The sequence below is a fragment of the Suncus etruscus genome, chromosome 11, assembly GCF_024139225.1.
Source record: "Suncus etruscus isolate mSunEtr1 chromosome 11, mSunEtr1.pri.cur, whole genome shotgun sequence".
NCBI classification, from domain to species: Eukaryota; Metazoa; Chordata; class Mammalia; order Eulipotyphla; family Soricidae; genus Suncus; species Suncus etruscus.
The window spans coordinates 25,090,003-25,114,273 of record NC_064858.1 but is presented as its reverse complement, the minus strand read 5'-3'; the positions used below and the strand labels follow the sequence as shown (position 1 = coordinate 25,114,273).

General features: G+C 34.3%; 1 protein-coding gene across 1 annotated transcript in view; it reads right to left on the bottom strand.

Annotated features, from left to right (window-relative positions):
* The window catches only part of SOX5 (SRY-box transcription factor 5), a 456,537-nt gene that overhangs the window by 96,702 nt on the left and 335,564 nt on the right, over window positions 1-24,271 (bottom strand). Inside the window, exon 8 of the mRNA XM_049783803.1 lies at window positions 14,867-14,952. Within this exon, the coding sequence (XP_049639760.1) occupies window positions 14,867-14,952 (86 nt within the window). The remainder of the gene's footprint in view (window positions 1-14,866; window positions 14,953-24,271) is intronic.

The window sequence follows — 24,271 nt, the reverse complement described above, 5'->3', positions numbered from 1 at the left end:
GGCTTTCCTTTCAAAGGGAAAAGGTTTTTCGTTTTTGGTTTGGTTTGGGGTTGGGGGCCACACCTGAGTGTTATCAGGGCCGAATCCTGGCTCTATGCACAGGGGAGTCACTCATGGCTCTGGGGGAATATTTAAGATGCAGGAGACTGAACCCAGGTATGCCTGATATTGGGCAAGTATCTTATCTGCTGTATTATTCTTTCAAGCAAGAAAAAAAAGGGTTTTCTTCTCACAACGACATATCCATAATTGAAAAGACAAAGGTATTGTCATATTTGTGAAAACCAAGATGCTACAATACTCATGAAACGAAAAAAAGAAATTCCCTTTATTTTTATAAAGTATGGAAAAAGTTGGATTTGAAATATTATGTATGAAAAAGATTTTGATAAATATATTAAAGAAATTTTATTTTCATTAAAATTTAACTTATTGAATTAAATATGAGTGTGAGTCCAAAGAAGTTATTTTATCCAAATTTGAATTAAAATGGATTTCTTCGTTTTTTTTCATTTGTATTATAACATAGAAAACAAACTGTTACCTTGAAATATAAAAAAAAATTTAGGCTCCTTCTTAAGAGTGGGAAATTCTTTAATTTAGAACATAATATGTGTGCTATCTTATTTAATCCTCACAACAACTTCAACACATATAAAGAATGCTTCAGACAGGTGAAAAAATTGAGGCTAAGAATATTCAGTAATTTGACCAATGATATCCATATATTAGCTGTTTTATTTTATCACTCAGTTTTATAAGTTATTAACACTAGAGATGTCATTTAAATTTTCAAATGCTTAAGTGACATTAATGACATGTTTTAAAGAAAGAATCCAACTTTAGTCAGAAAGCTGACTTTAATCAGAAATAATCCAACTTCAGTAATCAGACTGGTCACAACTACAATATTATTATGAAATATGCAAAGATCAAACTTATGAAAACTAAAGATTAAAGTTTTCAGACTGTTTTTAATTCTAGTTTATATCAAACGTAACACCCAAATACTCAAATTTAAAGCTCATATAAAAGAACACTAATTTAGATTAAAAACAAAGGGCCATAGAGATAGTGCAACAGACTTTCCACAGTGCATACAAGAGTCCTGAATTCCATTTTCAACATTGCCTAGTTTCCCAGAACACCAGAGAAGTAATCCCTTACACTGAATGGAGAATAACTCCTGAGCACTGCTCGGTGTGGACTCCCAAACAAAATAAGTAAATTAATTTTAAAAAGACATTCCAATGAATAAGAAAAATATTTGCATATCATTCATTTGACAAGACACTTTGTCGAAGACAAAGAACTCATGAAATTCAGCATGCACAGTAGTAGTAAAACAACCCTAGAAGAAGAAAAGGCAGAGATGCTATAGAAACACTTCTCCATAGAAGACATACATATGCAAAACTGGAACAGAAAAACCTGCTCATTATGACAATTTTTTCCATCAGAGAAACGGAAATCACAACTACAAATGTATCACTTCATATCTCTGAAACAGGTGTTATCTAGGATGTGGAGAAAACTGAATCTCTGTTGGTGGGAACACAAATTGATCCAGTCTCTACAGAATGCAGTATAGAGGTTTCTCAAAGTGTTACAAAGCAAGCAAACAAACAAAAATAAAAAACAGCTACCATATGATTTAATACCTGATTGAGGTATTTATCCAAAGAACACAAAAACACTAATCTAAAAATATTTGTGCATTCCTATGCTCATTGCAGATATATTTATAACCAACATATGTAAACAAACCAAGTCTCTATGATTGATGACTAAGGAAACATGGATCCTATGCATAATGGAATACAATTCAGTTATTAAAAAATATAAAACTATGAGGGCCGGAGCGATAATGCAGCTGTAGGACATTTGCCTTGCACACAGCTGACTCAGGATGAACCGCAGTTCAATTCTCTGGCATCCCATATGGTCCTGCAAGTGAGGAGCGATTTCTGAGCATATAGTGAGGAGTAACCTTTGAGTGTCACCAGGTGTGGCCCCAAAAGTTTTTAAAAATAAAATAAAACTATGCAATTTTTGACAACATGGATGGAACTGAAGGAGGCCTAACAGAAGAATTCAAAAGGTGAATAGTTTATAGATCTGTACAATATTGAAACAAAGCAAGGGCACAGGAATGCTAAATCAAAGTCAAACACCACTCATTGTGCTTCCCTCAAAAGAAAAAGGAAGAGGGGGAAGAGAAATAAGAAGAAAGAAGAGGGAGGAGGAGGAGAAAAAGGAGGAATTGTAATTTGTACTCTCACTATTGCTTTCTTTAACTGTATGTTGAAGGAGTTCTTGTATGGGGAAAGCAAAAGACAACATCCCTACAATTTCCATATGGGGGGGGTATTAATGATGCTGGTCTGGTATTCTAAATAAAATGGCTAGTTAGGAGAATACTTGGAATCTGCTCCTCCATTCTTCCTACCCATTTCCTCTGTCAAAAAGCAGAGGAGTAAGAGAAGAATAATATTGGTCCAGAGAGTTAGTAATAGTTTAGATGCTTGCCTAATATGAGCCTTGACCCTGTTTACTGAGCACCATTGTGTGTGGTCCAAAAATATAGTCATAAATATAACATTAAAGAAATGGTTAGGATTAAAGATAAAATAAGAAATCTCCTTATTATCCTCCCTTTTTTTCCTGCTCTCACCTTGGCAAGACAGTACTAAGCAACTGCCACAGAAAACAGAAAATTGAAACGAGCTGCCTTAACATTTTTGTTGTTATTTGTTTTGTCTTGTTTGTTTGTTTCTTTGGGTGGGGGACAATATCCAGAAGTTCATATTCATGGGGTACATTTGCTTCTGGGCCCAAGAATGACCAGAAGTCATTCCTAGTGGTGCTACAGAGATATATGTCTTACTAGAACTAAAAACTCTTTAGGATACCTGCCTGTGAGTTTTTTATCTGAAGAAATCAGAATTAAACACGATTCTATTTGGGAGACTCCTAAAGACGTATTGCCAACCAAACAGCTTAAAATTCTAAGTGGTTGTTCTACTTGGGCTTCCTCTTTCAGAAAAGTTCATTCATGACTGCAAAGCTTTATCTGCATGATTCTATAATGATCCTTGAATACTAGCTTTCTTCTAAGACACAAATAAGATATCAACAAAACTTGAGATGTAAACAGTTTTACTTTGAACCTTCTATGAACAATTAGATATGAAACAGCATGCTTCTGTTTTTTGTTTTCTGAATTCCTTGATCTTTCAATAGCTTTTCACAAAAGAATTAATTTGCACAGCACAGTCATTGAACTCAGCAAAATGAAAGCAATTCAAAAGGTTGTGATTGTTACTAGCATGCAAATCCAACCTATTGTTTTACTTATTCCAAATAATCAAATGCAGAACCAGCAATTTGGTTCCCTTCTTTTACACAAAACAACATAAAATATTATACATGAATGTATATATTTATTTCCAATGGGGAGAAGCTAAATTCAGCTTTCATTGGCTAAGATTCTGAGTGCATTTCTGTTACTCTTTGAGTTAGCTAGGTCACTACTCAGCTATATGGATTTCATCTATAAAATAAATTAAAGATCTGGAATAGAAGAATGGCTGTAAATTTTGCCTCACAGGCAGAATCTTTCAATCTATTAGAGTTTGAAGACCTCAATGTCGAAATCAAGTAAACATCATTGGTTAGGTTTGGGGGTGCTAGAGTCACTTGATCCTGAGAATAGTTTGAGTCAACTGTGATCTCTGTGGTCTTTTCCATTTCAGAAGACAGAAATGCTTAAATCTCAAGCTCCTCTATTAATTCATCACGGATTCTTAACTAATTTATCTCTGCATTTATAATGGTGCTTAGTGTAATAGCTTATAAAATAGATATATATATTTGGGATCAGAGAAATAATTATATGAATTAAGGCACTTGCATTGCATAAAGCCAAAACCATGTTAGTAACACTGCAGGTAACCTGAATGCTGCTGGAAATTATCTCTGCGTAGTGTTGGGTGTGGACCAAACACATGATTCTCCAAGATATATATACATACACACAAATAAATATATAAAAATATATATAACAAATATATATATAACAATTGACACATAAGTAACAATTTCAGAATACTACAAGGTCTATAAAAATATTTTGTACACATCAAAGTGTGAAACTTACAGAATTTTCTTTATAGGAATAATAAATTGCCTATAATTTGTCTTAAATTTATATGAGAAATAATTTAGCTACAAACAATAAAGGAATAAGCTAAGATAAATGATATGTCTGAGTATACTTAGAAAGATGAGCTCTGAAGAGTTATACCTGAGAGGATTTTCTAAATTATTTAATAAATTGCATATTATATTTTAAATGCCTTTGTAAAAATAGTTCTTTGTGGGGTTTTTTGGTTTTTGGGCCACACCCAGTGATGCTCAAGGGTTACTCCTGGCTATGCACTCAGAAATCACTCCTGGCTTGGGGGACCACATGGGATGCTGAGATTGAACCACCGTCTGTCCTGGATAGACTGTGTGCAAGGCAAATGCCCTACCGCTGTGCTCTAGCCCCAAAATAGGCTATTTTAAAGTGTACAAGATATTTTTTTAGATGACTCATAGGTACCTCCTCATAAAGACAAAGTGACTATACCCATGGAAAAGAGGAACTTTAAAGAAAGTATTATCTTTACTTTACGGGTCCTAATAATGAAAGAATGAGCAATAGCAAAAACCAGAACAGAAATTCCAAGTGTTCAGAGTACTTGAAAGAGGAATTAAAAAAATGCATTTCCTCCAATAGAGTCACTTAGTTATACCACAGAGACAACCAAATGCTCTCATAAATAAAACAACTTGTCTCAATGTGCTAATTTGCTCCTCCATAAAGTAAATCTACATAAGAAAAGTCATCTCTGTCCTAATTTTTGATAGGACTTTTAAGCACTTAACTTATTTTAATTCCAGCTAATTAGTTATTAACACAAAATACTTTTATCTTTTTATTTAGTAAATAATATTTACAATTCTCTAAGTACTTTATGTGTATGATCTAATTTAATCCATAATCAGATATATAAACATTTTATAGCAAAATCATGGAGAGGTGAAATAAATTACCTAGAATCAATGGGAATAAATAGTAGAACTGTAATTTAAGGTACAGATGGTTACAGGTATCACCCTTATAATCATTACACTATTGTTGCTCATTAAGTAATAGGGCCTTTTCAACTACTAATCTTCTTATAATGCCTTAATACAATAAAACATTATCCTCCCTCTAATTATCCCTTACTGAGATGAAATTTTCTGTATACATCAGTTACAAAATACATCAACCCTATGTTAACATGTTGTATGTAACACAATTTACATGTTTCTGTTGTAGCATTGAGACGTAATCATACAAGTAATAGATAAAACTCATCATCTTTGTGGAGATAGAAAAATGAGAAGACAAATTAAAAGAATAATAAAGAAGGAAAAAGAGCAAAAGAAAAGGAGAAAAAAAGAGGGATAGAATTGACAGAGAGGGAAGAAAAGAAAGAAAAATAATAGAAAGTTCATTTCTCTTATAGGAGTTTTGTCCTCATTTGGATTCCTTGGGCTCAGGATTTCTATTGCTCATAATAAGGCAATAAAGTTCACTGACATAAAATTTTACATTATATATAACAGTTCACATCATGATGCCATGTATGAATTCATCATAAAACATTCTTTCAGTAAGTTAAATAATAATTATAACAACATAATCTAAACTGAAAAGTAGGTTGAAAGAAATGTCTGATATAAATGCACTCTAAATCAAAAGGCATAGTTCTCTCTACTTATCTACAGCTAAAAAGAATATAGTATAGTATATTTTTCTTGATAAAGTACAAAAACTATACCTTCATAAGATCAGTAAATTGATACTGTTTGTTAGATTGCATCTACTGTTGGCCTTGAGCCTAGCAATCCCTTTATGTGCAGTAATTAACCCAGAAACATTTTCAAATAACCTAACCACGTTCTGATTAAGGAAACACAGAACATCATTGGGAAATAGGTATAGACTTGTCAAGAGCAAATCTTTCACCGTTAAATAGGCAACAATAGAACTTTACATACAATTTAAGAGTTTACCATGTATCTGATTATTTACTTACAATTAAAATGGGTACAATGAAAAAGCTTATGTGTGTTGACATTTCTGTTAGCATGTAATGGGACATCATAAAGCTGCTGGAAACAAGGAAATACAGAAATAGCTTGAAAAAAGACACTGATTACACTGTCTCCATTGTCCAAATGTCAAGCATCTTTGGGAACCCAAGGGCGGTAATTAGTATGGAGAAAGTTCCTAGCAAGTTCTTCCCTCATGGAGAGTCTTGAAAACTGCTGGGATCTGACTCTAGTCTGTACAGACTTGGAAAAGTCAGAGAAAACGTTGGCTGTATGGTTTTCAGGCCTATTTGCATATGTTCTTTAGTATGCAGAAAGTCTCTATAATTTAATTGTTGTTGGGGGTTTTTTGCCTCTATTAATACGTATGCAAATGATTCACACTTGCAGCTGTGCTTTATTAATCATATGTGTGCTCTGTCTGTCTGTTCTACAGGCTTAGGGTGGAAGGGAGAAAAAGAGAATTCATCCTGTTAACCTGCAAGAAAACTCACTCAGGCAGACAGTCTGACAGCAAACAGCACCACTGAGTTATGACAGAAACGAGGAATTGATCATTTTAATTCTGTATGAAAATGACAATGACTTAAAATTTGAGTTGAAAGTAGAGTATAAAGGTAGGTGAAGATGCATTTCTTTTTTTATAACTTATTCTTTCAATAAAAACCCTCCTGTCTAGTCCTTTCCGTATGGTTAATTTTTTTTATTGATTTTCTGGGGCTTTCTCTTGGTCAGACTCTTACAGCCATGCTCAGTCATTTGTGGTGCTCTGGGAAATATGAAGCATTTATCTGTGTCCTGTCGTAATTATTGACCTCCTTCAGAGACTGGCAGGAGGCTGATAAAAACATGAACTTCAGTTTTTCATCCACATCTACCTTGATGTTACTCTATCAGAAAGAAGCTTATGCCATTTATGATATGATTCCAAGGAGCTTTGATAGCTATAAAAAAAAGATTGATTTCAGTGAATACTTTGTATGATACATTCTCTAGTATGATCACAGGTCACCTGTTATTTCCTCTACCAGGAATACAAGTCATCGACGTTAGTGGATTCCAGAACTAGAGCTCCATGGAATGTCATTTGTAACTTGTAAATTTTATTCCTAAGACTTTATTCCTAAAATGTTATGTTTTCTAATAATCCCATGCAAATGATTAACATGCAGAATAATTCCGTACTATTCATTTGTGAATGCTACTTGCTTTCTTTGAATAAAATATGACCACCGAAAAAAGAATTTGGATTCTTTTTTTTCTTTTTTTTTTGCTTATCCCTAATTAATCATTGGTTGGAGAAGACATTTTTGAATCCTATAAGGTAGAACAGGTGACAACCAATTTTTGGCCTATGCAGGTAAAGTATTTATAAAATGAGAAATAAGTGAATAAGTTTTCACTTCCAATTTCACATCTTAGAAGCCTAGTTTAAAAAATAACAGAAGTGATATATGGCACTGGAATGATAGCTATTAAAAAATGGATGATTCCTACTAAGCCAAATTGAATTAAACAACAATAAATAGGAAATATAACGTTAAGTGGACTATTGGTATATTTAGTTTTGGTCAATAGAAATAGTAGATTCATTAAGTTTATCTTTCCTAGTCACAATTGTCTAGAAAATTCAAATTATACCTATTTTCCTTAAGTAGATACGTTCAATGTCTAACAATACTATGAAGATAAATTGACTTCTCTTATAAATTAGCACATAAAGTGACATTAGTTTAATAAGTGTCCAAAGCATCTTTGGCTCTTGGGAGTAATAGGCCAAGGAAAAGGAAAAGAGAAAAGAAATATGTGAGATTGCTTATTGCTGAGTTGCCTCATTGACAATACATTGTTTCGTTATTTATAAATAAATGTCTTTATTGTAATAATGACAAGGTAAGTCATACTTAATGAAAAGTACACCCCTCACTTCATATTCTTATGTATATCTATGCATACAATTTACAATGAAGAAATGATCTAATGTCAAAAGTTTGGTACTTTTTTTAAGTGTAAATACTGATTTTAGCAAAATTGTATAATCTGTACAATTTATACAGAAAAGTGAATATGGTATGCAGCAGTCCAAAATGATCATAATAGGAAAGAGAGATCTAATGGTTTCACACATATGAAGACTCTGCCAATAGAAGCTGAGAAAATATAAAATTTCCTGATTGGTAAATTAGTTCCACTTATTCCAGTAGTCACATATTTACTTTTGTTACTTGATGAAAAATTACAATGATTCATCATTAGACCATTAGTTGCTTTCACTTCATAGTTATAAAATAGATTCCTTCTATTTACTAGTCATTCTTCTGAGTACATGAGAACTTTGTTAAACACAAAAACAAAAATAGCAGTAGTGGGGCTAGAACCAGAGCATAGCAGGTAGGGCATTTGCCTTGCATGCAGCTGTCCTGGGTTCAACACCTGGCACCCTAAATGGTTCCCAAACCTACCAGAAATGGTTTCTGAGTACAGGGCCAAGAGTGACCCCAGAGTGCCCCAACAGGTGTGCCCAAAAACAAAAAAAAGAAAGAAGGTAGGAAGGAAGGAAGGAAGGAAGGAAGGAAGGAAGGAAGGAAGGAAGGAAGGAAGGAAGGAGGGAGGGAGGGAGGGAGAGAGGGAGGAAAGAAGGAGGGAGGGAGGAAGGAGGGAGGGAGGAAGGAGGGAGGAAGGAAGGAGGGAGGGAGAGAAGGAGAAAGAAAGAAAGAAAGAAAGAAATAAATAAATAAAGAAAGAAAGAAAGAAAGAAAGAAAGAAAGAAAGAAAGAAAGAAAGAAAGAAAGAAAGAAAGAAAGAAAGAAAGAAAGAAAGAAAGAAAGAAAGAGAGAGAGAGAAAGAAAGGGAGAAAGAAAGAAAGAAAGAAAGAAAGAAAGAAAGAAAGAAAGAAAGAAAGAAAGAAAGAAAGAAAGAAAGAAAGAAAGAAAGAAAGAAAGAAAGAAAGAGAGAAAGAAAGAAAGAGAGAGAGAAAGAAAGGGAGAAAGAAAGAAAGAGAGAAAGAAAGAAAGAAAGAAAGAAAGAAAGAAAGAAAGAAAGAAAGAAAGAAAGAAAGAAAGAAAGAAAGAAAGAAAGAAAGAAAGAAAGAAAGAAAGAAAGAAAGAAAGAAAGAAAGAAAGAAAGAAAGAAAGAAAGAAAGAAAGAAAGAAAGAAAGAAAGAAAGAAGTCAAGGAAGGAAGGAAGGAAAGAAGGAAAGAGGAAAGAAGGAAAGAAGCAGTAATTACAGACTCTGGAACAAGCAAGATAAGAGATCATAAGAATCATAAAATGCTTGAGATGCGTATTGCAACAGAAAAAGGCAGAATAGTGAGAAAAGCAAGAAAAATATCTCTAGAAATGTTATGATTTCAAATAGGTTGGATAGTCAGTCTCAGAGAGATAATGTTAGAGCAAATTATTAAATGAGCCGAGACCATCAGCTTTCCAAATAAAGGTAAGAGGATTCTAGATAAAAGGTCTGCTAATAGAATACACCAGGAGGAATGATGCCTGTTAAGGTAAGTGATAGTAAAGTTTAAGTGATAGTGAGGAGTTTGAAATAGATGGAGAAGAGAAAAGTATTTTACAAATATTTGGGCGTTTTCTTGGGAGGGAAGGGAATTGGCCACACCCAGTGATGCCAGAGTTACTCCTAGCTTTGCATTCAAAAATTGCTCCTGGCTTGGGGGACCCATATAGGATGCCGGGGATCGAGCCCAGGTCTGTGCTGGGTCAGCTACATGCAAGGCAAATGCCCTACTGCTGTGCTATCACTCTGTCCCCTTTACAAATAAATTTTTAATAAAGAATTTTTGGTCAAGGGGCCGGAGAGATAGCATGGAGGTAAGGTGCTTGCCTTGCATGCAGGAGGACAGTGGTTCGAATCCCGACATCCCATATGGTCCCCTGTGCCTGCCAGGGGCGATTTCTGAGCATAGAGCCAGGAGGAACCCCTGAACACTGCTGGGTGTGACCCAAATACAAAAAAAAAAATTTTTTTTTTGGTCACACCTGAAGGTGCTCAAAGATTGCTCCTTGCTCTGCTCTCAGGAATTATCACTGATAGATTCAGGGGACTATGTGGGATGCCAGGATCAAAGTTGTGTCAGACACATGCAAGGCAAGTATCTTACCCGCTGCACTATTACTCCCTATTTTATATTTTTAAGTGAGAGCTTTGATACATGGTGCCCAGGGACTCCTGTGGCTCATGAGTAGCTCTGACAGTACTTTAGAAGACCAGCTGCTGCAGAGGATTGAATTGGAAGCAGCTGAATGCAAGCACCTGATGCCTATAATATCTCTATGTCATTCCCCTCCCAGTTTTCAAATGCAAAAATGGCACTATATATATATATATATATATATATATATAGAATGATTTTAAATATGTTCTGTTTAATTAAATATAAACCTTTTTCTTAAACAATTTCAATGTACTACTAAATTCAGACTTAAAACATTTTGCTTACATGGGTCAAGAAAACTTGGACATTTGCATTTTTATCATATTTTAAGGAAAAAAATTAATTTCTAAAGCAAACTAATCATTTACATTTATTTTAATTCCAATATTATGAAACAATAAATATTTGAGTGAAATAAATAGGCAGCTTAATAAGTTAAAATTAATGTTAAAATGAATGTAATGAATGTTAAAATTCACTCCTCATCCTTTCACTTAATAAGCATTTATTGAGTCTATAAAATATTTTAAGTACTTGGTTAAATGAAAATGCTGGTGAGTCGGTGACTTCATGGATTTTGGCATTTGGGAGAAAAATCTATGACTTAAAATATATTCTATTACTGCAATGGGTGAAATACAGAGCACTTTTGTTATGTATCAGACTTTATTAATCCAAATTTAAGAACAAGGACATCATTTAAAAAAATAAAAACCTGATGCTTTACCTTTTTTTTATAATTTTTATTTAAGTACCATGATTACAAGCATGTTTGTAGTTGGGTTTCTGTCATAAACTGAATACCACTCTTCTTTATTTTTTCAATCTCAAAGATAAGTAAGAGTTGGCTTGAGAAAAAATTTTAAAAAGGGATACTTGGGAAAGGAAACAGCACATATAAAGCAAAAGCAGACAAGGGAAGTTGAGAATACCAGAAAATCATCAAAGGACTCTGCAGAGAGCAATGCCTGAACCAGATTTATAACATCAGAGTGGTCAGTTCAAATTAATATATACCAAGTGAGAGCATGTTTCGAAGTAGGGGAGTGACAACAGAAAGATTCGTTCTTTTTAGGGGCTAGAGTGGTGTCAGAAGTGATGAGGGCATCCTAGCCCAGAAGGTTTATAACTATGGTAAAAATGGATGTATTCAGATGGTGATCTGAACAGTCAGTAAAAGAAGACATGTGGAAGAAGAGGGAGGAAAAGGACTGAAGAATAGTTGTCATATTGTTGGCTTAGGCAATAGGTGGAATGGTGGCATTTGCAACAGCAAAGAAAGGTCAGGTGAGAGGGGGGCTGGAAAGCAATAGTGGCTTTCTCTGTTACACTCTGTTTCTAATATCTGTAGATAACTAACTGACCAAACTGATCTGAAGCTCAGCTAAGTAATTCTATATGCAGAAGTATAGTTCATTATAAAATCCAAAAGTAAAATCTGCTTTGGCACATGTTAATGTTGTTTGTTGTATATCCATTACCCAGATTATGTTCTTTCTTTATAAAAAATAAGAACGCATAATAAAAATGATTTGTTTAAACAAGAGATTATTTAATTGGCCCTAAAACATATAGTGATTGGATGTTTTAATGCATATTATTATTTTATCAAGAAACATGAAATAATAGCATTAGAAGCAAAAGAAGATTAAGATGGTGCAAACATTAAACCCCACTGAGACCAAACATCTCAGATCTCAGATTTATCTGAGGTCCGTAAGGGTCATTCTATCCATATTAATATACATATTTTAACAAGGCAATGTGGCAGTCTTTCTCTGTCCCACCTAAGTTGTTTGTAAAGAAAATATCGTGTTGAAATTTTAAAAACTGATTTGTAACTGATTGCAATACTACAAAACTTCAAGGATATAATGTATAGAATTAATGTATGACTCAGTAAACTTGTCCTCTAAGTTCTAGTATCAATCAAGTCATTATCAACAAGATATCAATCTTACCCAATTCCTCCCACCCCACTTTCCCATTCACTTTGGAAACCACAGTAGTTTTTGCAAAGTCTAAGAGTTTTATTGTTTATTCACCAGATGGTTTACCTTAGTAATTCATATTCCACATAGGAGGGACGCCATCTGGTAATTGTCTGTCACTTTCTCATTTCAGTTAGCATCATCTCCTCAAGTTTCATCTATTCTATTGGGGGAAAATTCTATAACAAGAGGAGGGGGCTGGAGGAGAGAGTTCAGAAAGCTGGAGGCCATACTTCAAATGCAAGAGCCCCAGTGTCACTCCTGAGCAAGGCACAGTCCTAGCACACCATAAGGAGTGATTCTGAGCACCTCGAGGTGTGAGCACTTGCCCTTCCTCAAAGAGAGAGAGAGAGAGACAGACAGAGACAGAGACAGAGAGAAACAGAGAGATGAGAGAGACTGAGAGAGATGAGAGAGACAGAGAAAGATAAAGAGAGAGAAAGAAAGAGAAGGGAAAGTACTATGGGCCTCTGAAATTGCTGAGAAAAGCCACCAAAGTATAGTGTGAGAACTGAGTGGAGAAGTTGGTATAGGCTTCTAGACCAACTTGGTCTTGTAGTATAACAAGAAAAATAATAATTTGAAACTCAGGTAAGCCATTAACCATAATCAAAACATTTAAAACACATACACACTTTTTTTTCCTTCGTGATTAATATTGATTCTCAGATAAAAACAGATTCAAATACATGGCATGACAGAGAATCTGGTTTCTCTTTGAAGTGGACCTATTCTATTTTCCTTAGATGTAAAAATGTTTGGTCTCTTTATTTCTTGACTTTTGATAAATAAGTACTATCTCTATGCATATACTTGTCTATATAGGTGTAATATATAGAATAAATGTACGTTTCAAGAGAATCTGGTACATATATTGAATTTGTGTCAAGTACTTTAAGATGATCTCTGTAGGAAAAGACATTTCATTGCTGCCTAAAAGTTACTTATTACTCAAATCCTGCAATGAAATCGTGGATACCTAAGGCCACCCTCCCAGTTCCCTTTCTAATCCAGTGGTAAGGGAAAATGAGAATGTCTAACTTGCTTTGAAAACCGACATCTTAAATCTGTAAAATTCCCATTTCCCACCTTTGCAGCTACTGCTGGAAAGCTGTCTTTTGATTTCACTACTCTTTAACTTGACCTCTTAGGGGCATTATTTTGTCTTGCAGTTATTTCTCAGATGCCACGTTACTTTATTGTCCCCATGGCTCCAACATTTCCCAAGGTATTTCCAGCTCAAAGAAACAGACACTCACACTGGAGCTTTTCACAGAAAAGGTAGATGAGGATCGAATATGATTAACCTCTGTGGAACACAGTGGGGCTTAGCTAGTCCTGTGATCCTCCTGGGGTTCACACCTGGTTTTTCAACAACTCTCTAGAGCCTTGGACAATGTCCCAGGCTCACACAGACACAGTTGCTCTTGATGCTCTGACATAAAACTGTCCTTTTCCTTGGAGATGAATCAGCTATCGTGACAATACACTTTCAGGAATACACTTGCATTTTATTGCTAACCTGCTTTCTGTTTGGCTTCACAGGCATACTGTGTCTTTCACACACAGGAAAATAGAAAACTTCTCTCATGAAAGGAAGATTAATCTTATGGCTAACTGATCTGTTGTTCCCATTAGCGATATAACTGTCGAGTCAAGAACAGAAGCAAAAAAAGATCTTGGAAGAGACTGAGTGAGACATTTCAATAGTTAATGAAAGACACTTTTAATGCAATTTTATGGATTCTCTTTTCAATCCCAGACATAAAATATAGAAAATCCCTTGGCCATCTGGTAGAGTTATCATGGACATTCTTGAGTCTATGGGATCAAGGAGTTTGCTGGCTATACAGATCTGAATTGGCCTGTGTAGAATATGCTGGGCTCATTTAAATACTTGCTTATTAAGCCAACTGAGCTGACATTAGCAGGAAAGAGATGAGAATCTATAGAGGGCTGTAGTCATATTTGGCCATTGTGAACCAATATGTATATCTTCACATATATATTTTTTCAGGCCACACCCAGTGTTTATGGCTTACTCCTGGCTCTGCTCTGCTTATTCCTGTTGGGGTTTAGAAGACCTTATTATGGTGCCAGAAATCAAAACCCCCAGGTCGACTGTGTGCAAGGCAAATAAAGACCTTCCTTGCTAGAGCTGGGATCCTCAAAACTAAAGTTTTATTAGGGTGCTTGATCCCTAAGTACTGGCTTGGAAATATTTTGTAGACTTTTATTCTTTTAAGCCTGAGGAGGATTACATTTTTCCGTGGCCAAATTATAGCAGACAATAATCAAAGTAAACATGCAGCTCATTTTGTTCAATCATACCAGGCAATGAAAAGGTAGAATGAGCTCTCCTTAGCACAGAAAACAAGGCTAAAACTAGGAAGGTCTCCACATCTGAACATTGGGTAGAGGATGACAACACAATAATCCTAAAACAAAGCCTGTGAGACAAATCTCACTAGTTAGTCCTCTCTGGCTCTAAAGTGCTAATAGCTGTTTTCGATATTTACCTAACCTTTGTCTCTTCTGTCTTGTTTCCTGACTTACCTGCAGCTGGAGAGGGCCTAAGCCTGGTGTTGCGGCGGCAGCAGCTGCCATGGTAGTTGGGATCAGCTGAACAGGGTAAGGGTCACCTAAGTAAGAGAATAATAGAGGCGTCAGCACCTTTTATCTACTCTCCACCTGCAAATTAAACTCATGCATTCGCTCCTTCCAAAAGCCTTCTTTTGTGTGCCTTGCTGAGGCCTAATGAAAAGCTCTATTGTGCAGCCTTTTACTAACACTCTTTTCACAATTCTGGCGGAGAGAGGAATGTGAATAAAAGGCACAAGCAATTAAGGCGGAAACCTCATCCCTTTTTTTTTTTCATGATGTATTTAGGAAAATGGGAGGAAAAGTGCACATTGATCAGAGAGCTCCACTTTCTAATGCACCCGCACACACTAAACAACCTTCATACAAACCAGTGCACCAACACCTCAGCAAACTAAAAAAATTTATTATGAAAGGGACTTAACTAAACTTGATTCTTTTTTGAACAAACTAACCTCTGGAGATGTAAGGCAAGTAATTCAGCTTTTGAATGCTATGTTACTATCTTTATTCAAATAACCTTGTAAAAATCTTTTGGACTAAAAAAAGGTTAAAAAATTCTATGCATTTAAAAAAAATTAAATGCTATCTTTATCAACTAACTGTTTATAAAATACAGTATAATCAATCCAATAAAAATGTCAAAGACTTGACATTTTGTGGTCAAAATATTATAGCACATGCAGACACTGATTAATAATACTACCTTTTGAAACCTAAATAATTTTATGAACTAATGTTATTTTGACTAAATAATTTCAATCTGCACAGCGTAAGGAAAACAATAGTTTTTGCCAAAGATTTGTTATTTTAAGAATCTTAGTAATTTTAAAAGTCTCAGTAATTTAAAATTAACCTTAAAGTTTTAATTATAATCTATAAAATACAGATATATCTATAAAATATATAAAATACTATAATATCTAATATAATATAAATTTTATAAAATACAGATATATAATATACATGTGTATACATATTGTATAGAAGATTATACTGTACATTTTAATGCAATATAGTTTTGCCTTTTAGTGAAAAGATTTAATTTTTTTCTAACTACTTCTTGTTGCTTTTGTTTTTGAGTTCTTAGGTCAAACCTGGGTTGACTAATATGCAAAACAAGCAACCCTTAGCTCCTGTTCTCTCTCTCTAAACCCAGATGTAACTTTCTTTTTGTTCTTGCATAGAGCCCAAAAGTTTGCAAACTATTGTATACATTATCAGTTGCATGAAATATGAACATTGCAAATAATTGAAATAATAACTACAAAAACAATTTTAACAAAAATTTGTCTTGAAATCGAATTTGTGAAAAAAAGTTGTTTAATGGAAAATCTAAATGAAAATTACTCAGTATATTCACTGAAAGTATTTATAAACAAAGCTGGGGTGACAGCATTATGAGTAGGACATTTGCCTTGTATGCAGCTGACCCATCTTCCATTCCTGACACCCCATATGGTACCCTGGGCCTGCCAGAAGATATGTCTGAGCACAGAGACAGAAGTAACTGCTGAGCATCACAGGTGTGAACCCAAACCAAAAGAATATATATATATATATATATATAAATGTATATATATAAATGTATATATGTGATTGTATTAATTCTGACACTAGAAATACAATTTTGAAAAAGAATTTTATAAATTTTAGAATTTTGGAATTAAAAATAGTGAATATCAATTAATTTTTATGCAAATCAAAGTGGTTAAATAGTAGAAGATCTTAAAGCTAAACCCATATCTTTAATATAGAGATAGATTTACTCACAAATTTTAACTGACAACTTATATTTCTATTTGGGGCATTTTCAAAAAGCTAGCATCAAATTTCCAAAAAACAAAATGAGTAATAAATAGATATAAGCTCATTAATTAAAACTAGACCATTGTATACTTTTACTTTTGTTAAAAGCAGGTCATTGGGTCAGAAAGATAGATCAATCGATGAACACATGCATTATATACCAAAGACCCAGGTTTGATTCCCAGGACCATATGGACTCCTGAGAACAGAGGCAGGAGTAGCCTGGAAACATCTACAAGCCAGAGAATGTGGCCTCAGAATGAAAGCCACCTTGTTAATAATCTATTCTTGGAATTCCAGCCTCCAGACCATGAAAAAAACATATTTCTCAAATTTTCTTAGTCACATAGTTTGTGGCGATTTGTTAAGGCAGTCTTAGAAAGCCGATGAAATGTTTGCTATATATATATATATATATATATATATATATATATATATATATATATATATATATATATATATATATATATATATCAATGTAGCAGTAATTACAAAGACTGTTCATTCTAGCATCTTTAATCATTCATATCTTATAAGATGGAAGAATCTAACCATAACAGGCTATTAATTAAGTTCAAAAGGTTTATGTTTAAACTTGTCATTACAACCATTATACATAATCTGCCATATCTTCAGGTCAGAATATCTATGGAGGAGTTTGAAATTTGCCAAGTTATGAAGCAAATAACAAGTACTGTCATTGTGGCCCAATATAACAATTATAATTCTTAACTGAGCAAATAAAAATTCATTGTTCGTATGTGTTCGTATAACAAGTTGAATACAAAACTTTTAAAACTTCACAAATAAGAACGAGTGTTGTTCTTAATGAAAAATCTGAAATTCAGAAACTGCTGGGGAGGAAAAAAGGTGTTTTAGTGAAGTAAATACTGTCATCTATTTGTGTTATTCCTCAATTAACTGTACTGAGAAATGTTACAACTGGTTTATTTTGTAAATACCACCTGAAGTACTTATTATAAAGATTAGATAACGGAAAATTCTGACTTTTAAAGTTCAACTATGTGTAAGTTATTCAAATTGACTTTCAACTAGTTAAAAGTACTTTCCTTTACTCTTTCTTAAGGTTTTAACCATTTGAACAGTTTTTCCCTAAGCCTTTCCAAACTTAATTTGCTTCTTATGTCAAAGCCAAGTATGGAAAGTTCTAACTCAAAGCTAAAACTGCTCAAAAAAGTTGAAAAATATGCAGGGGGAAATTAGTTGTTTTTAGAATACAACTTTTAGCTGTGTCTTGATAGAAATGATATTGCTACTACTAATTACCTTAATAAACCCTGTGGAAGGTTACCAATTAAATTATTAATAAAAATAATTATTAGATAATGTCTCTGGTATCACTATAAAGAAATAATTTAAATGCTATGTAATATGGATTATGTAAAACAATATTTTCTTCAATCAATTGAATAAGGCTGTGAAAAACAATAAAAAAGCAAACAATACACAAAGGGGACCTGTTACACTAGCAGTGGGGGGGGGGGTGTTTGGGGGGAGGTATTGGATGCATGCTGAGAACAGGGGTGGAGGAAGAACAACACTGGTGGTGGGAATGGCCCTGATTCACTGTCACTATGTACCTTAAATAAAATATGAAAGACTTGTAATTCACATTGGTCATATTATAAAATTATTAAAAAATTAAAGGTGAGAAGTTTGAAAAAAGTAAAAATAAATAAAAAACAAACATATTTATCTACGATAAAAAAACCTAAACTAACTATATTATCTGCTGATTATCTGGATACTACTCCATTATAGTACTCTATTGCTTTTATTGTTTGTTTCTGTGATAATTCTTCAAAAATTACTAGATAACATTTCCTCTGTGCATGGGACAATATGAAAATTAAAATCTAAATGCATATTCCATAAGTCAATGTCTCAGGAAAGTTTATACTCAATGAAGAAGATGAACTTGGAAACCAATCTAGTGGTGCAAATAAAAGTTGTAGAAAGCTTTCTGGAAGTCACAGGAATAGTACTTAAATCTGGAAGGAACCAAAGGAATATCATTTGTTAAAGAATAACTAAAAATTCTGTTTTCAGGCTGAAAAAGAGTCAACAGTCTGAGCACATGCTTTGTCTGCAGAATCCTGGGTTCACTTGATGTCTTGGCACCACATGGATCACTCAACATTCCCAAGAGTGACCCTTAAGCAGTGAGCAAGGACTTGCCCTGAACTTCTCCCAGCAGGATCCTCCAACACCACCACCACAAAATGTGTTCCTTTCATTGCAAGATTATATTTAGGGACATTCTGTCAACTACTCCCCATGTCTTCTAAGTGTTAGAGTCTCAACACTGCAAAAGTTGCTCAGTGCATCAAATGGATATTTGACACCCATTCTCTCACCACTCGACTTACAGGGCAAGAGCTCTGTGGGAATCTAGGACAAAGCAAAGTTTAAAGGGCCCTCTGAATGGAACTTCTGAAGGAAGGTACTTCCTTTCACCTTTGGGCTGGAAGAGGAGTGAGAGATCTCCTCTTTGGAAAGAGTTCCCAGTTATTCAGTGTCACACAGCCTGCAGGGCTATTTTAACACTCCCCAGTGAACCTCAGGCAGGAAGGGAACAGCAGCTAGTCTGCTAAACAATCTGGTAGAGACAGACCACAAGAGTATTACTGGGTTTTGCCTAGAAGACAACACTAAGTAAGTCACTGGGAAATTCTAAAGTTGGAAAATTGATAGTCTGATTTGGGTTCTAGATAGATCAATTTTGTGTCAAGGAAGAGAAGATACTTACTGAAAGAGGACAACATAATTACAAAAAACATGTAGTAAGTCAAGTGAGCTTTTGGACTCTCAAGAAAAGATTTTGGATGATCAATATGATGTGAAAAGATATTGGAAGTAGATTTTAAAAGACCACAGTTTTGCCACTGAACATAGTTTAGATGTAGTTCAGGTGATTGTTCACAGGTCTGAACCCTGACATCACCTGGTTACCTGAGCACTTCTGGGAGCAGCCTCATGAATTGAGACAGGATGGCCCCCCCAAACCAAACCAAACCAAATCATAATTTGTGTTAGTATTTTAACACATGGTTTTGAAAAAGTATCATTTTAAAACTCAAACAGCTTTTTAATAGTTCTAAAAAGATTTTATAGTAAGTACTTTACTACTAATCTAAAATATAGATAATGTTTAGTATTATTTACTAATTTTAGCAATGGGTTAAAACCTTTAACATATGCAACCATATTTATAAAATGAATATGTATGCTAAAAATGTCATATAATCTTCATTACTCCAAAAGGTATATATTATTGACATTATCATATAAAAGCTTATTTGAAGAAACTAACTTAAGTAAATAGTGATATAGAAAAAATTCATTTTTCAGAGACATGCTTTAATTCAAACAATGATGGTGTTTTAGACTAGTCACCAACAATAAAAAGGAAAAACATAATCATGGAAGGGAGAGATTTGGAGAAGGATGTGGAAGATATTTTCTGTAGTTGTCTTCCATATATCAAATGATAGTTATATTGTTACATAATTTATCAACTATAATTTTTTTATTTTACAACAATTTATATCTCTTAAAGCTTTTCAAGTAAATCATTGGGCCAGAGAGATGGTCCAGGAGTTCAAGTTCTTGAATGTAGCCAACTAAGGTTCTATCTCCAGCATCATGCATGGAACCCAAAAACCACCAGGAGCGATTCCTGAGCAGAAAGTAAAGAATAAACCCTGAGCACTGCCACAGTCAAGATCCACAGACTACAAAATAAAAACAAATTAAATTAAATTGTATGGATTTCAAAATGATTTTTTTACTAATGAAGAAACTCATTATGAGGTCATTAAAACACCTGTAAATGGCTCTCTCCTTGAAATAAACGTGTTAAATAAGAAAAAAAAAGAACATGAACAAAACAAAATTTTCACTGCTTCAAATTGGAGAAAACTTTTGGAAATCCAAACTAATTGACATTTTCTTTCTTTTCCTAGCTAAATGTTCTGTTTATCTAGATAAAGTATTTTACAAGAATTTATGGAAGAATCACTCTCAAGACCAGAGAATGCAGAAAGTGCCTCATATATGACTGACTTGATTTGATTTCCCCACACTACACCTCTGGATATGAGCCCAACCCAAACCCCCATCCCTCCTCCACCCCAAATCACTCTTGCTATAACTTGGCTTCAACTTAATAAAGGGCTTTCAAGACTCAAATGTTGTCTAAATATTTTAAGCACAATTGACTCTGGAAAGTCAAAATCACCAGATAAATCCATGAAGTATCCATTCATGAATTCACATATTCTGTTTACTATTATAGTTTTGGTAATATGATTACACTGGTACTAACATTTTTAGTTTTGATGTACAAATTTACACTACCTCCCTACCACCAAAGCACCCAAGATCCTCTATACTGTTCTTCCTGTCACATATAGATGACATTCTCTCTGACCCATCCTCCTATGCTTGGAAATTCAAGTTTGGTAATGTAAGACTAAGGGTTTTTTTTTTTATCTATTTTTTGTTTAGTCTCTTTCTATACCACAAATGAGTGAGATCATATAACATAATATGTGTGGGATGACAGGATTTATATGTTTCTACCTCAATCAGTATACACATTGTTACTCATTGGATGGAATTATCTTTGATTGTAGCACCTTGGATTGGTGGAGAAACCAGATGGTCTCACCTTCCAGATGTGATGTTTTCCCTCAGATTAAATGCTTGGTTGGAAAGGAAGTGACCCCTTGGGACAACGGGGATTGAACCCAGGGCCGTCCTGTGTAGGTTACGTGCAAGGCAAACACCCTACCGCTGCACTATCACTACAGCCCCAAGATTTTATATTTTCTTTTCTTTTCTTTTTTTTGGGGGGCGGGGGTTTGGGCCATACCCGGCGGTGCTCAGGGGTTGTTCCTGGCTGTCTGCTCAGAAATAGCTCCTGGCAGGCAGGGGGGGACCATATGGGACACCGGGATTCGAACCAACCACCTTTGGTCCTGGATCAGCTGCTTGCAAGGCAAACACCGCTGTACTATCTCTCTGGGCCCATTTTATATTTTCTTATGGCTGTATAATGTACCCTTGTGTGTATATGCTTCAATTTCCTTATTCATTCAGCATGTATTGGACATTTGGGTTGTTTCCATGTTCTGGCTCTTGTACTTAGCAATGCAATTAATATGGATGTATGTAATCTTTTCAAATTAATTGGGGTAGATACCAAGAAATAAAATTTACAGATCATATAGAAGCTCTATTGTAACTCTTTTTTTTGAGAATTCCCCATAATGTTTCCTTAGAATCCGAACCAGAGAATATTCTTAACAACAGTGAATGGTGGTCCTTACCCAGCAGATCTCTGCTAACATAGCTTGTTTTCAACCTTCTTGATATATGCATTCTCGCTGATTTTCGATAAGTCATTGCTTTGGATTTGCATTTAAACTTTTCTTTCTTGTATTCATAAACTATGTTATAGTTCCTTCTTTATGTAGTACAATTAATATAGTAACAATTCCCCTGAATCACTCAATAAAATCCTAAGAAATTCAAAAAAACGGGTAAGTAAGGAGTTTCAAATGCAGACAATCTGTAGTAGTATATTTGTATCTGTAACATAGATTTGCTCAATAGTCTGGTCTTAATATCTGAAATACTTTAAACTGAAAGAGGCTCCTATTTTTTGGTAAGTTGTCAGATGGTAACTAAAAAACACAAATTGAAAAAAATATCTCTGAACTTTCCAGAGATTTAAAATTTTAGGAAAGGGATCCACACTGTAGGAACTGCGGCTTTGTAGTCTTCCTGGTTGTGAACCAAGAACCAGGTTGTGGCAAGATTGAACTGTGGTTGGTCATGTGCAAAATAAACACCTATCTTCTGTACTACATCTTTGGCCCTACAGATATTTTTGTTTTGGTTTTTGGGTCACACCCAGCAGCCCTCAGGGGTTACTCCTGGCTCTAAGCTCAGAAATCGCCCCCTAGCAGGCACAGGGGACCATATGGGATGCCAGGATTCGAACCACTGTCCTTCTGCATGAAAGGCAAACACCTTATCTCCATGCTATCTCTCCAGCCCCATGGCCCTACAGATATTTTTAATGAAAATACTTTGTTAACATTTCTGAACTGTTTTGTTATGGGTTATCTTTTCAGTGAAATTATTTAAAATGTAAACATTTTTTTTGATTTTATAATGAGGCATATCAAAAAAAAACCTATCTTAACAATTATTTCTTTGGCTAGTTTAGATAAAGATTGATTTATATCGTTAAGAAAATACTCTGGAAATGTAAAGAAATTTCTGTATTAGACGGTTTAGCAATTCCCCTTTACCTCTTTGCACATAAATTGAATAAATCTTAGCACCAATAAAAATTCCTAGATTAATTATCGAAGAAATTTGACTATCCCTGAAAAAGTGACTATGAATCAAAGAAGTCTCTTTTCCTTCTGCACTCCAACTTTGCTACTAAGGCATCATTCAAACTACTAAACAATAATTCATTTTAAACTGCTCAAAAAGAGTCATTAATTAACCAAGTGCTTCTTTATTCAGAGTTATATTAAGACTGCTATGCCTGATTTTGCATCTGTGACTTAAGAAGTTGTTCATGGACAGCAAAAAGCATCCAACATGATTAAGATAATTAGAATTTGGAATAGGGTCATTTGTGTGAAAAACGTAAGACCAATTCAACTGTTCCCACTCTTTTTTTTTTCCTTTTCTTTTATATTATGTTCAGCAAACATTTTCTTCTCTGACACCATTTCTAGCCTTACCCCCAATTCAGTCCATGAAAACTCTGACAGACAGCCACCCCATCCTCTTCCTAAGATGTAACTGTAGGTGGAAAACAAAAGTCCCTAAACCATAGTAATGGAGCTTCTGCAGTCTCTACATTTGGAGAGATTCCTTCTTAGTGTTTTCTACTCGAATGACATATTTGTCTTTGAAGATTACTGGAGATTTATCAGTGCTTTCTGCTTAGAGTATTCTCCTGCTTAGAAAACTCCTGCTTAGAGTTTCCTACTAGAATGGCAGATATTGGTCTTTGAAGATTTTGGAGATTAATTAATGAATTCTGTATAATAAAGAAAACATCTAAGTATAAATAATGTGAATAACCCAAAAAGTCAGAATAACTTAAACTAGATGAAACCTTTTCAAAAGTATTTTCCATGATAACACATTCTAATCACATAATATCATATTTAATAATAGGCTTATATACACTACAGTATATAATTCTAAGTATGTCATCCATAACTGAGAAATACCTTCTATTCATCCCATTTAATTTTTATAGTCTCCTTATGAAGTAAACAGACTACTTGCTACCTTAAGAATAGAAAAGCCTGAAGTCATGAAATTTTCCTATACATGGATGTACACGGAATCTATTATGTGAGTGAAATAAGTCAGAGAGAGAGAGAAAAACGCAGAATGGTCTCACTCATCTATGGGTTTTAAGAAAAATGAAAGACATTCTTGCAATAATAATTTTCAAACACAAAAGAGAAAAGAGCTAGAAGTTACAGC